Below are 15,681 nucleotides of genomic sequence, written 5' to 3' on the forward strand. Positions count from 1 at the left end.
GGACATGTTCCTGCTCTAATAACCTTTTACAAAGCGGCAAAATAAGACGTATTTTTTTATTTTGCCTCTAAGGATAAACCGGTCCTTCAAGGTCAGTTAGTAAGGGCTCTAGCAGGGGAGTGATTGAGGTTCTTTCCCAAATTTGATACTTCATTATGTGTATTGTGCTTAATACAGCTGCTCAGGTTTCTTCCCTTCAAAGCTCAGATTTGACTGTTGGGGTATCATTAAGACATAATAATAGCTGATGAATAGCATGTTAAGCATTTTAGAAGGCACCTGGTAAAGCTCAAACAATTGAGCAAGAAGCAAGAAACAAAGATGGTTTGGTAAAGTAGAAAAGGTCTTCCCTTAGCTGTGGGCAATAGGGGCATAAAAACAAAGAATGAAACTATTCAAATGCACAAAGGACTTACATTTTAATGGATTCAGGTGTATCTGTTAAGAATATATAAAATATATATTAAAAATACAACATAATTATATGTAAAGTAATTATATATAAAGGTCTAGCATTTGGCGGGAACCAAGGAAGGTGATAATTTGGATGCATCTTGAAGGAAGAAATGAAATCTTTGTGGCACAGGCAAGGAAGGAGTAAAACAACCCCTATTTTCAAAGAGCATAATTATCTGTCACATGAGACAACTAGAATATAAATATATGAAAATACATATATGTGTGTGTGTGTGTGTGTGTGTATGTGTGTGTGTATATATATATATATATATATATATATATATATATATATATATAAAATCAGTATAAGCAGGATAAATAGAAAAATAATCAATCCAAATATATATGTTTGTTAGTTAAGGAGGAGAAATACATGTTGTTTGATGGCAGGGAACATATGTTCAATTTAATTCAGTAAGCACTATATAATAGAATGCAATGTATAAAATTTTAAAAGGTCCAGGCAAGAGAATTTCAGCAAAGAAAGTGAAATGTCTTTTTTGAAACCAACAGTATTTTTGTTATATGCAAGCTTTCATGCTGTAATGGTCCATCTTTCAGGAGAGTGAGAGGTTTATAACCAAAGTGTAAAATGCTTACTTCCTACAGAGTAAAGTACTTTGCTGTTTGGGTAGAAAGTAAATCCATAGAAAGAAAAAAATAATTTTTAAATGACAAGACACTAAGTAATTGTATCAATAAAAGTCAAGAGGCATGAGATATGTTTTTCCCTCAATCTCATTATTGCCCTTTCAATTCATAATTAATTTTAAACATCCATTATTGTTTGCTGAAAAGGGGAATATATATTAAATATAGGACCTAAAAACAGAAAATGGGTTGAAATCAAATCTTTGCAAACTGAAAGCTTTTAGGTATTTTTATTTCTTAGCTTTATATTTCCTTTGAGGCTTTTTCCTCCCCTCAAAAACAAAACTTGCTACAAACTTTCCAATTTCTCAAAGAGCTTTGATGTCTCATTTGTTGGAATTTCTGAAACCTAGGAAACGAGCCCTGTTTGTGATGTCTGACAGATTCTGGGAAGGCAAGGAATTGATTTTATCACTAGCTTTTCTGCTACTTAATTTCTTTATAGCATGTTTTATCTCACGTATAGCATTAGGAATAGGAAGTATAAGTATTAGAAATATATATATATATATATATATATATATTCTGCATCTGTTATTTATGCAATTCTGTGTGACCTTGGTCAAGTCATCAAGAGTCTGGGACTTTAGTTCCCTCATAAATAAAATAAGAATAAGGGTGAACTAGTAACCTCTAAGATCCTTGGGTCTCAGTTTCCCCTTCCATAAAATGAGAGAGTTGACCCTCTCCATGACCATATATTGTGCCATCCCTCTCCTATCTCAGGCTACCACACCCAATCTGCCTTTGTGGATTCCACCTTTCTAACCAAGCCCCAAACCGGGTTTGAGAAAAGGCTGCTCTGCTGTTGAATTTTCAGGTGAATGCAAGTAACAATCTGAGGCCCTATTAAATTGAACTGTGGTGAAGTTTGCCTGGAGCAAAGTCCTGAGTTGTCTATCCATTATGTAAGTCACAACCCTGGACATACTTGGTTCCAATACTGCTACTGGGAAAAATAAGGATAGAAATATATATGTGAAAGCCTCATTCCCCAAATTCTGGAAATCAATTCGAAATTTATGATTTTGAAGATTGGGAGGTAGAAGAGCTAAGAAAAAAAAAACTTACTAAATAAACAGCAGAGATTCCAGAGCTATTGGTGAAGAGAAAGATACTTTAGTAAAGCAGAAAAGGTCTTCCCTTAGCAGTAAGCCTTCTTTCATATAGCAATTGTTCTCGAATTTTTTAATCTCAGGACCTCTTTATACTCTTAAATAATATTGAGAACACTCCCCCTCCCAGGAGTTTTTGTTTATATGAGATATGCCTAAGGATATTTACTGTCTCCAAAATGGAATCATCTTGTATTATTAGGAAAATAACTTTGATCTCACTAACTCCCTAAAAACATCTCAGGGCCACACAGGTGTCTCCAGACCACACTTTAACAACTACTACTTTAGTAGTATTAAATTTTTTACATTAAATCTATTTTTGTATTTTATGTGTACATCATATAGTGAGATTGATCAAAGTGAACCCAGGATGAGTGGAATCCAAAGGCTCAAAAAAAAATTTCATGATGAGAAAATTCGATTTAAAAAAAAAAGAAAGAGAAAGAAAACAGCAAATTTTCACAAACAATATATGTCAGCCCTGGTTCTCTGAAAATAATGTTTTAATGTAACAAGTTGAGGAAAAGGAAAAGAAGGAAATGGAAGAAGAAAGGGAATGGAGAACTGTACTCTACCCTGATCTGAGAGGCTGGGGACTACCAAACTGATAAAGTAGAATCTTGGACTCACTTATCCCCTCGTTCTATAGAACTTTATCTGCGACAATCCAACACTACAGAAATTTAATGTACTAATAGGCCTTATGAGAATGTTCTATAACCACCCATCTGTCACTTTTTAACAGACCTGATTGGCAAGCACTTGTAACAACTGACATCTGTTCTTCCTTATTGATATGCAGATTTATGGTAATTGCTATGAACAATAAGACACAAAATTACCTAAGGTGAACATTAAATTAAATTTTCATGCCCTTCCCCTTATAAATAATTTTTGTATAAAAAAAAAATCTTAAGTTTCTAGCAAGACTATTACACAACTGTTTTTGTACCTAATTTCATTGTTTGGTAAAGGGTTTTCCCCTCCTCCATTTGCCAAATGACTAAATGAAAGCTGATCTCCATATTACCAACTTTTTGCCAAATTGATATCAGCATTCAGGTTTAATTCATAATAGCATTTTAACCTATAGGTCTGATTTTTTAAAATTCATTTTTCATGTTTAATACTGTCAGCCTCCTTAGAATTATATTAATTTCTTGTTCAGAAATAGAAGAGATGTTCTCTCTCATTTTAAAAGATATTGTTCTCACAATAAACATACTTTCAAACGTTTTGTTTCTTTCTCCTGGGTAGAGAATTGTTTGCTGTACCAGTTTCCTGCCATGGTGACTACCACTACGTCTGTTGTTCAGGATTCTTGTGTAGCCGTAGTTGAGAGACAGAATGTGTTAACCAGACAGGTATAAAGCAAGCTGTCAAGGGAAGGAGGTAAAAGGGTGGGAAAGGAACAGGAATAGACCCTGCATGATGATACATATATTTTAGAAAGCTGGAAAGGACACTGCTTCAAACTAAATAACTGCAGCAGCAATCTGCTATAAGGCTGTCAGACTACTTGTGGCACCTTTCCCCACCCCAAAAGACTGACTCTATTCCACAGATAGATAATTCAGATTTAGTAAGTAACGGGGAGCTCTCTCACTCCCAGAAGAGGGAACAGTGGAGAGTTTGAGACTGATGGTACAAAAGAAATAGGTAATGTGGTGAAATAGAGAAGAATGATTTACTTAAAGAGGATGACCTACTTAGACATGAGGAATGAGAATATAGAATGATGTCATTCAACCTGGAAAGCTTTCTTAGCTGATTTTTCTCATGCTTTTTACCAGATTTTCTTTTCTTGAGGAATTCATTTCCCTCCCTCTCTCTGGTTTTCCCCCTCCCTCTTTCCTTTTTGTTTTTCTCCCCTTCCCCCTCCCTCCTTTTCTTTTCTCTTCTCTCTTTCCTTTCCTCCCTCCCCCTCTCCTTCCTGCCACTCAAAAAATTGACAAATTCTCCAAAATGGGAAAGTCTTGGGTAAGATGATGAGAAACCCAGATTTCTCTGAACTCTACAAAACTGGCCTATATGTATTCTTTTCATATAACTGTTCAGAGGGTGTCTGTAGAAAGAATTAAAAAGTCAATCAAAGATAAGTATGTCTTAGAGAACCCTGAACTCAGTATCTGTATATCATAGGCCTCCTTTTCCTAATCTATAAAATTAGGAGATTGGACTACATTGCTCTAAGGTCCCTTCTGTTTTAGGGAATGAGATCTCAGTGCTCAGAATCTTTTTCATAACCTTATAGGAGACAATTTTATTAATTATACAAACATGGTTGGAGCAGGAGGAAAGGAGAGAGAGAATGAGAATACACCAACAACAGTTTTATTTCCCTTTCTTGGAATTCTCTTTGCCCCAAACCATTTCTACTTACATTTTTATAGTAAGCATCAATCTAAGACAAAGTTTCACATTTTAAATGAAACAAGAATACAACGTTTAGGATTTATTTCACCATCCAGAACTATCAGAGTGTTAATATTAGGAGGGGTCTCTTTGGAGCTGCTTGGTCTCCCTGGAGCCATTAAGTCCAGTCAAGAGTAGAGAAAAAGGTACTATTTTTGATTGTTTTAACCAAAGAATGTTCCTGTTCTTAGATTAACCATCACTTTAATTTATTTTCTAGGAATTCAGAGTTGCTTCTTGAACTTTGTTTCTCTTTAGAAACAATGATAGATAGGCCTTTGACCAGGATCAAAAAGCAGGACTTCAGAGAAGTATACTGCTGCCTAGGAATTTGATTAAGTACTGATATTTTTCTCTTAAGCTAGTCCAAATGGATTATAGACAGAAAGAATGACATCATATTTCTTCATATACTACTCAAAGGGAAAAACTCAGAAATCTCAGCTCCTGTCATCCTATTATCCCCATTATAGAGAGTTAAGAAACTGAGGCTGAGAGTGAGAGGATCTAAAAATCTTTTGGTACATCTACATTCACAAAGAGAAACCCTAATAATGCAGGAAACCTTAATTAAGGAAACAAGAAGCTCTAATTTATCCTTTTCACTTTAGATTCCCTGCCAGTGATAAAAGACTTTGGATCTAGAGATAATATAATCTTAATTTTCATGGATGGATAATTGGAAAAATGTAGAGAGGAATGAAGAGGCTATATTTTTGTCCTTCTCACTCACTGAATCCAGAATACCCAGGTTTTAACATGTAGATGGTCATTTATCTATCTTTGTATAAATGGGTTATAGCCCCTTTTGTATATTTCCCTCTATTTTGTCCCTTGATACTCATCTCTGATATTTTTTTGGTACCAGAAGTTTTGTACTAGAAGGTACGACTGGTAACTGATTAGTACCAACTAAGAAAAGGAATTTATTTATATGCTTATCTTGAGACATATAAGGGAAAATACTACATTTTTTTTGTTCTTGGACTAAGGATTATATTTTATAGCTCCTCAAAAGCACTGATTGTGTCTCTCCTTTCTCTCTCTCCCTCCCTGCCTCAATCCCAAATGCCCAAGTCAGTGCTCTGTTGTCAGAGTTCAATGCCGGAAGAAACCTAGCCATAATAATATAGCCAGTGTGAAAAAGAGTTAATATGTGTGCTGATGTGAGAATGATGAAAAGTTTCAAATCCATGACCCATAATAGCTGGGGTTCATACAGCGATTAGAGAAGGAAGCTAATATCACCACCTTGAGAGAGTAAAAGATAGTTTAAATAATGTTAGAGAGGGAAAAGCTTTTGTTCTTAAGTGACTGGTTTGTCTATATAGAATGAAGACAAAGGAACAGATTTGATCATTTCATGGACCATTTGGCCTCACTCCATGCCCCAGAGTATATTCATAATCGTAACCCATTGTCTTACAAATGCATCCTTTTGGTCCCAAGCACTGTCCAGATTAGGTTGCAAACACCTTTGTATTTATTTGTCTACATGCAACCTAGAAAGTCACCTTAGATTACATTGTGAAGCAGATAAAACTGGTATCCCTCTTTTCATGTGGCAAAGTGAAAATCACTCTGATTTTGAAGAATTCGAGTTCCAGCTCTGCCACTTACTAGTTCTATGATTACAAGTAAATGATTTTTTTTTATCTCTGAGCCTCAACCTTCTTCCCTGTATGATGTAAATAATAATACCACACAGTATTATTGGTGTTGTTTTTCTTCTTAGACAGCGTAATAGAGAGACTTATGGACTTGGACCTTTTTTTTTTTTCACCTGTTTCTTTAACTGTAAAGTGAAAATAATAATGGCATCTATTTCACAAGGTTGTTTTGAGGATCAAATGAGCCAGATGTTGCTTTCCAATCCTCAAAATGCTATATGAATATTAGTTATTATTAGTAGTATTTCTGTCCCAGAGCTGAAGGTACTCAGGCAGCAGTAAATAGTCGAGATACTCAGCGTATCTTGTAAGCAGGTCAGCAAGGATGAGCATGAAAGTACAACTCTAGTAGGTGAGGCAAATGTGAACGGATGTGCACTGAGTGCCTGTGATATATGGAAATAACTCATGTTTGTATAGCACTTCAGAGTTTTCAAAACCCTTACCTCTAAACAACCATGGAAAGGAACTTTAAGAACAACTAGATACAGAGCAGATCATATCAAGTGAAAAGATACGAGAGCTTTGGCAATATTAGTAAAAAAAAAACCAAAAAGTTGCTCTCTCCCCTTGTCTCACCTCCAACCATCCATTCCTTTAAACCTTAATTTCCTCATTTGTAAAGTGGAAATAATAAGAGTACCTACCTCTAAATGCCACCTTACTCTCATTCCCTTCTTTTCATTAGACTCAAGACTAATCATATATAATTTATTTTATTCTCAATTGTGTATTCCCTTACCACCTAGACTGTTGGAAATATTTTCAAGGAATCAGAGAGTCTAGGAATCTGGTCACTGGCTGTCATCCACATAAGCACAAATCTTTCATTTGGTACATTTTGTTTCCTCTCTCTTCTGCTCACTCCTGTTCTCATTTTTTTTATTTGCATCTTCCAAACACTAATCCTAATAGTTAAATAAAGAACAAAAGAATGTTCTTTTTTTCTTCCTGGGATGGTTGGAATTTCTACTGGTTTAAGTGATATTTAATCTTAAGGTTGGTTAAGATTTTGGGAAGTACCCATACCATATCATGGAGGAAAGTGGCTTTTTGCTTCTGTGTCACATACTAAACTCTCTAAAATATGACTCAGGGTAAGACCCCAGTTCAAATCTGGCCCTGGACACTTACTAGTTATGTGACTCTAAGTAAGTCACACTTAGCATTTGTTTGCCTCATTATTACCTTCATTTATCTCCAGCATTATAAAATGAGGAAATAACCACTTATCTTCCAAGGTGGGGAGACTAGGAGGTGCAATGGATAGAGCACTGAGTCTGGAGTCAAGAAGACTCTTCTTGAATTTAAATGTGGCCTCAGATATTTACTAGTGGACAAGGCACCAAGCCCCATTTGCCACAGTTTCTTCATCTGTAAAATGAGCTGGAGAAAAAAATGACAAATCACTCCAAGAAAATCCCAAATGGATCCCAACAAGTCAGACATGACTGCAGGTCAACCTTTCTCTCAGAAAACCACATATTAACATTACCTATGTTTTGTTCTATTTATATTTTTTATTATTTGTAAATTACATACATGATTATATATTCATATATGTACATAAATTATAGTTTAATCTGGTTGAAGCTGAACAAGAGAGTTTTAGGAACCATAAGAAGGCCACATATTTGACACCTCTAGTATAGAAAGACTTTCTTTTTATCCTTTAATCCAAATCCACAAAATGACTTTAAAGATGATCTAGTCTAATCATTTTATTTTTAGAGAAGAAAACTGAGACTCAAAGGGATTAAGTCATTTGCCCAAAGTCACACAATGATAATCACTGGAATCTATCCAGAGCTTTTCTTTGTGTTATCTCATTTAATCCTTACAACATAGTGAGGTAGTTGCTATTATATTGCCAAATGGAGAAACTGAGACTAGCAGTTCAAATGTTTTGCCCAAGGTCACATGGCTTATTGAAGGATTCAAACTCAACTCTTCCTAAATCCAAGTCCAACATTCTTTCTACTATACCACCTACCTACTTGTAAAGAAGCAGACTGGTGGGATTCCAGCCTAGGTGTCCCAACCCCAAATGTGGGGCCCTTCCTGCTGCCTTCTGCTATCTCCGTGTACCAATGGATGAAACTGTATTATTGGGAGTAGTCTAAATAAGGCAGGTACTTCTAGCTGGCACTACATTTGAATGGTGTTCTTGATAAAGTATGTCAATTTATATATTTTTTTATTTGCTCAGATTTACTTAATGTCACTATACCCCAAACAGCAGAGGAAGTTGTTTTGTGAGGTTAATAGCATCTCATTTATTGAAGTTTTGCTTCCAATGTAAAAAAGGAGATAAAGAAGGAAGCTTCCATTCATACTGTGGCTTTCTATACAGCAAATAGAAGGACCAACAAAATTAAGCTTGAACTGTGTATAAGAAAAAAGGCTTGAAGGAGTGGTAATAATCAGTGACCAAAGAATATACCCTGCTCATCATGGTCATTTTAGAAGCCTTCTCTGGATAGGAGACAGGACAAAGAAGTCAAACCTCTCTTAACCATAACCCTCTTGCTAAAATTCTAATTTTTGTTCTCCATACAGGCATGAACGCTTTACAGTTACAGAATCTGGCAACATTAGCTGCCGCTGCGGCTGCTGCCCAAACCTCAGCTACCACCACCAATGCAAACCCTCTCTCCACAACAAGTAGTGCCCTGGGAGCCCTCACGAGTCCTGGTAAGAGAAATTCATCTAATTCCCAATTTTTGCAAGGCAGAGAACCTCCATCTGGGTCTGTGAACAAATGTTTCTCACATCCTTATCCTAGAATGGCTGTTTCTGATGGATAGCTAAGAAACTACATGGGAAAGGATGGCTGTGTTTTTCATTTGGTTTAAGAAACAAAGTTTGATGGGTTTTTCTCAAAAAAATCTTAAAGAGGGAAGAATGTTCAGGAAGGAGAGGTCCAGAGATTACTGCATTAGCCCTAACCCAGAGTCCAAAGGAGTATTGTCTGACATTGCCCCAAGGCACTTTTATAGAACATACTATCCTTTCTGTACTGTACCTTTTTCCCCCATAAAGCTTTATTTAAATCCAAATTTTTTTTGTAAATTGAATTATTGATCATCTATATTAAATTCTTCTTCTTAAATTTACCCCAGCTGTCCCTCCTTTCTATCTTTAAAATTCTGTGCACAGATTGGGATGGGCATACTTTTCAATACATCAGACAATTAAAAAAAGAAAAAACCAATTCGTTTCCCATTTCCTATTCTTTTGTAAGTGCTCAAATTATTCTAATGTGATTCCCATACTAGTCCAGCCTTCCAGGTTTGATTTAGCAGTCTATTGTGGAGTAATAAAAGAGCAATGTGGTTAGAGTTAAAAGCCCTGGGGTTCAAATCCAGATTCTGCCATAGTGACTGTGGCCACAGCTTTTAATCTCTCTGAGCCTCAGTTTGCTATCTCTCTATAATGAGGATAATGGGATCTAAAGAAAAAAAAATGCTAAAACAACTTAGATTTAGTAACTTATTTAGAGAACCCAAATATTTGTATTATCCATCTATTCAAGTTTGTAAGTGTTAAACTTCATAAACATTAAAGTTCCATAGAAATATAAAAAAAAAAAAATGCTTCTTTGTAAGGTTTTTTTTTCCTCAAAAACTTTGTCCCTTTGTCCTAAAAGGAAATGTCCTTTTTTTTCATGGCCCAGATATATTACCACTTATATGCTGACATAGCTGCTTTTCAGACACTGGAGTTTACATAAATATCCAAAAAGTTCTCACCTTTTGTTTTTCTCCTGTCTAAATTTTCTAGACTTTTAAGTGTGACTTCACCCCTTTTTGTGCCCAGAATAGCAGCCCAGTGTTGAGACAAGGCTGACAAGATCATGCCGTGATTCCTTTTAAAGAGAAGACAAAATATATTAAAAAAAAAAAAACCCACCTTCTGACTGTTGAGTTGGTTTAGTCATCACAGCATGCTTTATTTCAATCTGTAGCATTCTTGGGAACAGAAGACCCTGGCCTATTTATTGCCTAAGGTTCTAGAGGATCAGAAACAATTCTAAAAGACGGCCATAATTTTTTAAAGATTAAGAATCATCAGTGTAAATACTGTATTCTAGTACAATTCATCTTGGGAGTCAGTTCTAGGACCTAACATACCTACTTCGAAGTCCATTTTCTTTTGCTCATTTCACTTTACAGCATAAGTTGCTATTGCACAAAAGGGATAATACCTAAATATTTTGAGACCCTATCTAATAAGGCTCTTATCGAGAAGAACTGAGTTGGAAAGGGATGTGGATGGTTGTTGTATTTGCTTGACCATATATCTTTTTTTCCTGGAAGCTACAGCAAAAGGAAAAAAGTGTGTTCTTCCTTCCTTCTTTCTCATTAACTGGAAAACCACCCCAGTAAAGTGTCCTTCACTTTAACCTCAAAGTAATTTTTCTACCCTTCTGTGTATTCTGTTAACTGGAGTATTATAGTAAGTGATTTTTTTTCCCCTCTCCTTTGTGTAGGAAAGCCCTGCATAATAGCTGAAAGGATTTCCCATTAAAACTGAGCTATAGTAGCAGAAACAATTTAAATCTGCATTTCAATTATTTTTCTTAAGTGTAACTAAAAAATGTGGTGTTTAAGTGAATGTAAATTGTTTGTCTAATTTCCATCAAGGGCTAAGTCAAAGCCTCAGAAAATGTGGTTGGTAGTGTTTCTGGATCTCCAGTGAGTCCAGGAGATTTTATATGAAATATTCCACTTTGAAATAGCTCTTGAGGTTAATACCATTATTTATTTTTTAAAACAAATAAACAAGGCTAAATACCATTAAGATGACCCAGTAGAACTGTTAAATGGCACTGCGACCTCTTTTTTTTTTTAAGTCCCCCTGAGAATTCTGCAGTTTTAAAGCTATTACTGAGGTTTTTTTTTTTTTAATACCACTTCTTAAGCTGCAGCCAAATTCATCTAGAAAGGAGAGGGACAATGCAATCCCCCAAACTATTAATTTTTTTTCATAATTGTAAATTTATAATTTCAATTTTGCATGCCCAGGAAAAGTCTCCCTAAAGCATTATTATAAATGATTTTAAACAGCCTTTGCTTAAAAAACATGAAAGATTAAGCTTTCATTTTTGTAAAAATCCCCTCAGGCAATAAATAGGTTCTTTTGTCTCATGGCCTTGAAATAAAAATTTAAATTGTTTAAATTGCCCATGGTTAGAGTAACTGTTTCATGCAATTATCAGATGGTAGTGAATAAAATTGAAAATTAAATCATGAAAGAATAAAAACCAGGTAAATGCATATTATGCCTTTCATGAGTTTCTCACAGGTCTTTTGAAGATTCACTTAATCAACTTTCTTGTCTTATATTTTGATATGATAATTGTTTCCTTTATTTACATTAATCTCTTCTATTTCATTAATTAATTCTTTGGTCATTTTTTTTATCCAAATTTGAACTTGTTTTTAGGGAATAGGACTCAATTCAAAGAAAACAATTGTGTAGTATTTCTACAACTGAGAGAGGAAATAATGGTCACTGTTACCTATCTATCTACTTAGGGGGCTAATGTGAGGAGGATTAGTTAAGCGTGTTTTCCGAAAGCATTTTGAGAGCTATGAGTGACAGCACTGTTGCTAGGGTACCTGAACATGTTTCTTTAGAGTTTTCTGCTGGTTGTGATGGCATATGCCTATAATTTCTTCTGTTAATAAAGCTGAGGCTGGTGGATCATTTGAATTTGGGAGTTCTGAGTTGTAATGAGCTAAGTCATTTGGATGATCACATTTGTCACCAATATAGTGAGCCTCTGGGATATAGGCTAATTGATGAGAAACAGGTGAGAAACAGAACAGGTCAAAGCTCTCATACTCATCAATAATGATTTGGGGTCCAAAATTGACTGATATACTCCCAGCCCAGGAGAGATAGGGAAAACAAGTCTCAAAAATAAAATTAGTCTATACCATTTATTGTTACATCTAGTACATTGTTTCTTCTTGGTGAACTTTTTTTTTTTAAATAAGAGTATTTTAAAGTTCCTCATTTGCCTCTCTGAGTTGAGATTCAATGAAGTATATATAAAAGTCATAAATAATTTCTTTTGATGGTAGAAGGCACTTTACTATATGGAGATGACTTTTCCTCCCATTCTGTACATATGAAGCACTTAACTTTTCAAATATCTTTAACTTATGACTGTAGGTAATACTTTTCCCCTTAGTTTTATAGTATTCTCTACCTCTTTTGAGATACTTCATGTATGTCAGTTTTTAGGTAAATGGTTACAGTTCCTTTCCAGCCATCTGAGCTTAGAAAACAAAGACTGAATGTGATTTAATGCCAGTCAAGCCTACCATAGCAATGGCAAATGAGTGATTTGAACTTATAGATTTTATGCATACATATTCAGTTTCACAGTTTAGCAGAGAGAGAAGGAAAAAAAAACCCACATTGAACTTAACAACCAAATGAACAACAGAAAACAGTTATGTACAGAAGAAACAATTCTATAACCTTCACACTTTTGATTTTGTTGCTTGCCAATCTTATATCTTATTATCATTCACACTTATTATCATTCATCAGCCCTTATTTCATCTGTCTATTCATATTCCCTGAAGAAACTCCCTAAGTATGGAGAGAAGCTCACTATAGAAAGGGAGGTGATTTATTTACCAAAAAATCATTTGTCTCAATTACCTAGTAGGGGGAGGAGGAAGACTGAGTGAAGAAGCTGAATAACATTAGGACCAGGTTTAGGTATATCAGCTTGCCCAGTGCAAATTATTGTGACAATCAAGGAACAACGAATGATGGTTTTCTGTTATTCCTCCCCTTTCGCCCCCCCCTCCCTGGGAAATGGACCACCAATTGGTGTTGGAATGACTTTAGAAGTTATATGACTCAACTACTTGATTTTATGAATAAACTGAGGCCCAGAAAGATTAAGTCATTTGCCCAAGTGCATACAGTAAATAGCAGAGCTGGGAATTGAACCCAGATTAATTTTTTTTTTTTTTTACTTCAAATTCAACACTCCTTTCATTGTACCATGATGCCTTGGTCCTCAGCAGTTAGCAGCACGTTGGATAAAGCACTGCACTGTATCTGGAAGACTCAAATTCAAATTTAGCCTCAAGACAATTGCAAGTTTGACAGTCCTAGAGAAATCATTTAACCCCTATCTGCTTTAGTTTCTTCAACTGTAAGATGGGGATCATAGTAATATCTATCTCCCAGAGCTGTTATGAGGATGAAATGAAATAATAATTATAAAGCACCTAACATAGTGTTTGTCACAGAGTAGGTACTTAATAAATGCTTGTTCCTTTCCTCTGCTCTTCCTTATTTAATAGAAGTATCATAACCAGAGAGAAATCTCAATTATCGTAATAGATATTTACTGAGCGTCTATTATGACAATGAGAGAGGTACAGAAATGGGGGGAAATATGGTGATTGTTCTGAGAGCACTTTTATAAGGAAGAAGTAATGAGTTGGACCTGGAAGGATGGAAAGAAAACAGCTAATCAGAAAGGTATTCCAGATGAGCATGGGAAATTATCAGAATATAATAGATAATCCAGTTTGACTAAAGCATGGAAATGACCAAATAATTTGAGCTAAATCAAAAAAAGGATTGAAACCAGATTGTGAATAAGTTTAAGGAATTTGGTTTTTATTTAATAGAAAATAGAAACCACTGATAATAAGTAACATGATAAGAACTTTACATTAAAGAGATGCCCCTCGCAATAGCCTATAGGATGGAAAGGAGTGGGGAGAGATTGTAGGAAGTTAAAAAAAAGTATGGAATTATCCAAGCAAGATCCCAAGTCTTTATGCTTATAGTTCAATGAAATGACACTGGGATTAAATCTTACCTTTGACTTTTATTGGCTATATTAGCATGGACAGATCATTTAACTTCTCTTTGTTCTTGCTGTTCAGTTATTTCAGTCGTGACTTTTCATGATTGCATTTGAGGTTTTCTTCACAGAGTGATTTGCCATTTCTTTCTCCAGCTCATTTTACAGATAAGTAAACTAAGCCAACAGAATTATGTGACTTTTGCCCAGGGTCACACAGCTAGTAAGTGTCTAAGGACAGATTTTAACTCAGGAAGATGGGTCAACCTGATCCAGGCCTGGCACTCTGTATAATATACCACCTAGCTGTCCAAATCTCTCAACCTTAGTTTACTCATTTAACAAGTATAGTAGTTATAGTTCTTAGCTCCTAAGAGTGACATGGGACTTGAATGTGATAATATATGTAAAGTACTTTGCAAACTATACATATAAATGTCAGTGATAAATGTAGACCTGATCGAAATCAGAAGGATGCCCTAAATATATTTTTCAGCCCTGTGATTATTGTATTTATTCAGAAAAGTACTAGACTTTTTCCATAGTTCTATTTGAGAATTATGAGCTGAGTATCTTTAAATGAGATCCTTTGGGAACATAACAACAATAATAAAGGACCTTTATGGAATGCTTTAAGTTCAGCAAAATACTTGCCCAATATACTTAGAAATGAGATTAAATTTGAACTTCCTGCCTCCAGGCCTGACACTCTATCCATTTTGCCATCTAGCTGCCCTGATCCTATCATAAGTTATCCCATTTTGCCAAAAAAGTTAAAAGAATACATAGCTAGGACAAATGTAAAGAAGGATTAGAACTCCATTCTTCCTCACTCTAAGTCCAGTACTCTCTATTCACCTTCAAATTGACTATATCCCTGAGATGAAATTTAATATGATCCCACCTTGTATCTTAATTTTCTGTTGGAAGCAATTATCTAAAATAAAAATTTTCAACTTAAGGCCAAACACAAGACATCATTCATTAAAACTGTCATGGCAAATCCCCAATTGTCAAAATGTCAGAATTTTCTTGAGAGCTAGAGAGCAGTTACAGTGTTCACAGAAAAAAATTTAACAGCTGCCTCCTTTTCATACCCCAGGTCAATTCAATACATATTTCTGCAGTCAGCAGTTCAAATCTGTCATAGTGACACTGTTACAGACCAGTACACCCACCTCTCTGTCTTTGATTTGGTTCCCAGGTGACCCCCAAATAAGCATCACTTGTAGGTGGATATTCTAGGCTGACAGCTTTCTTCAGAATGAATCAATACAGATTCACGTTTGAATGTATCTTGTGAAGGTTGACTAGCAAACTACTTTGGTGCCATTCTGTAGAATAAGTGCTGTTCTATACGCTTGGATCAACTAAAAGGACCATTTCATTTTCAGAAGAACCACCTGCCCTCAAATATAGAATTTTGAAAGGTGTCCTACCCAGCACCATGTGAATGAAACAAAGCCACATATTGTTTCACAAAATATTCTTAACCTGGAAATGTCATCATTTCAATGAT

At 35.2% G+C, this 15,681-nt stretch overlaps 1 protein-coding gene across 20 annotated transcripts in view; it reads left to right on the forward strand.

The window, feature by feature from the left end:
* The window catches only part of CELF2 (CUGBP Elav-like family member 2), a 969,093-nt gene that overhangs the window by 907,540 nt on the left and 45,872 nt on the right, over positions 1-15,681 (forward strand). For all 20 annotated transcript variants that reach the window (XM_031940494.1, XM_031940495.1, XM_031940484.1 and 17 more), the window contains one exon: positions 8,873-9,007. In XM_031940494.1, the coding sequence (XP_031796354.1) occupies positions 8,873-9,007 (135 nt within the window). The remainder of the gene's footprint in view (positions 1-8,872; positions 9,008-15,681) is intronic.

This window comes from Sarcophilus harrisii, chromosome 5 (assembly GCF_902635505.1).
Source record: "Sarcophilus harrisii chromosome 5, mSarHar1.11, whole genome shotgun sequence".
Classification (NCBI taxonomy): Eukaryota; Metazoa; Chordata; class Mammalia; order Dasyuromorphia; family Dasyuridae; genus Sarcophilus; species Sarcophilus harrisii.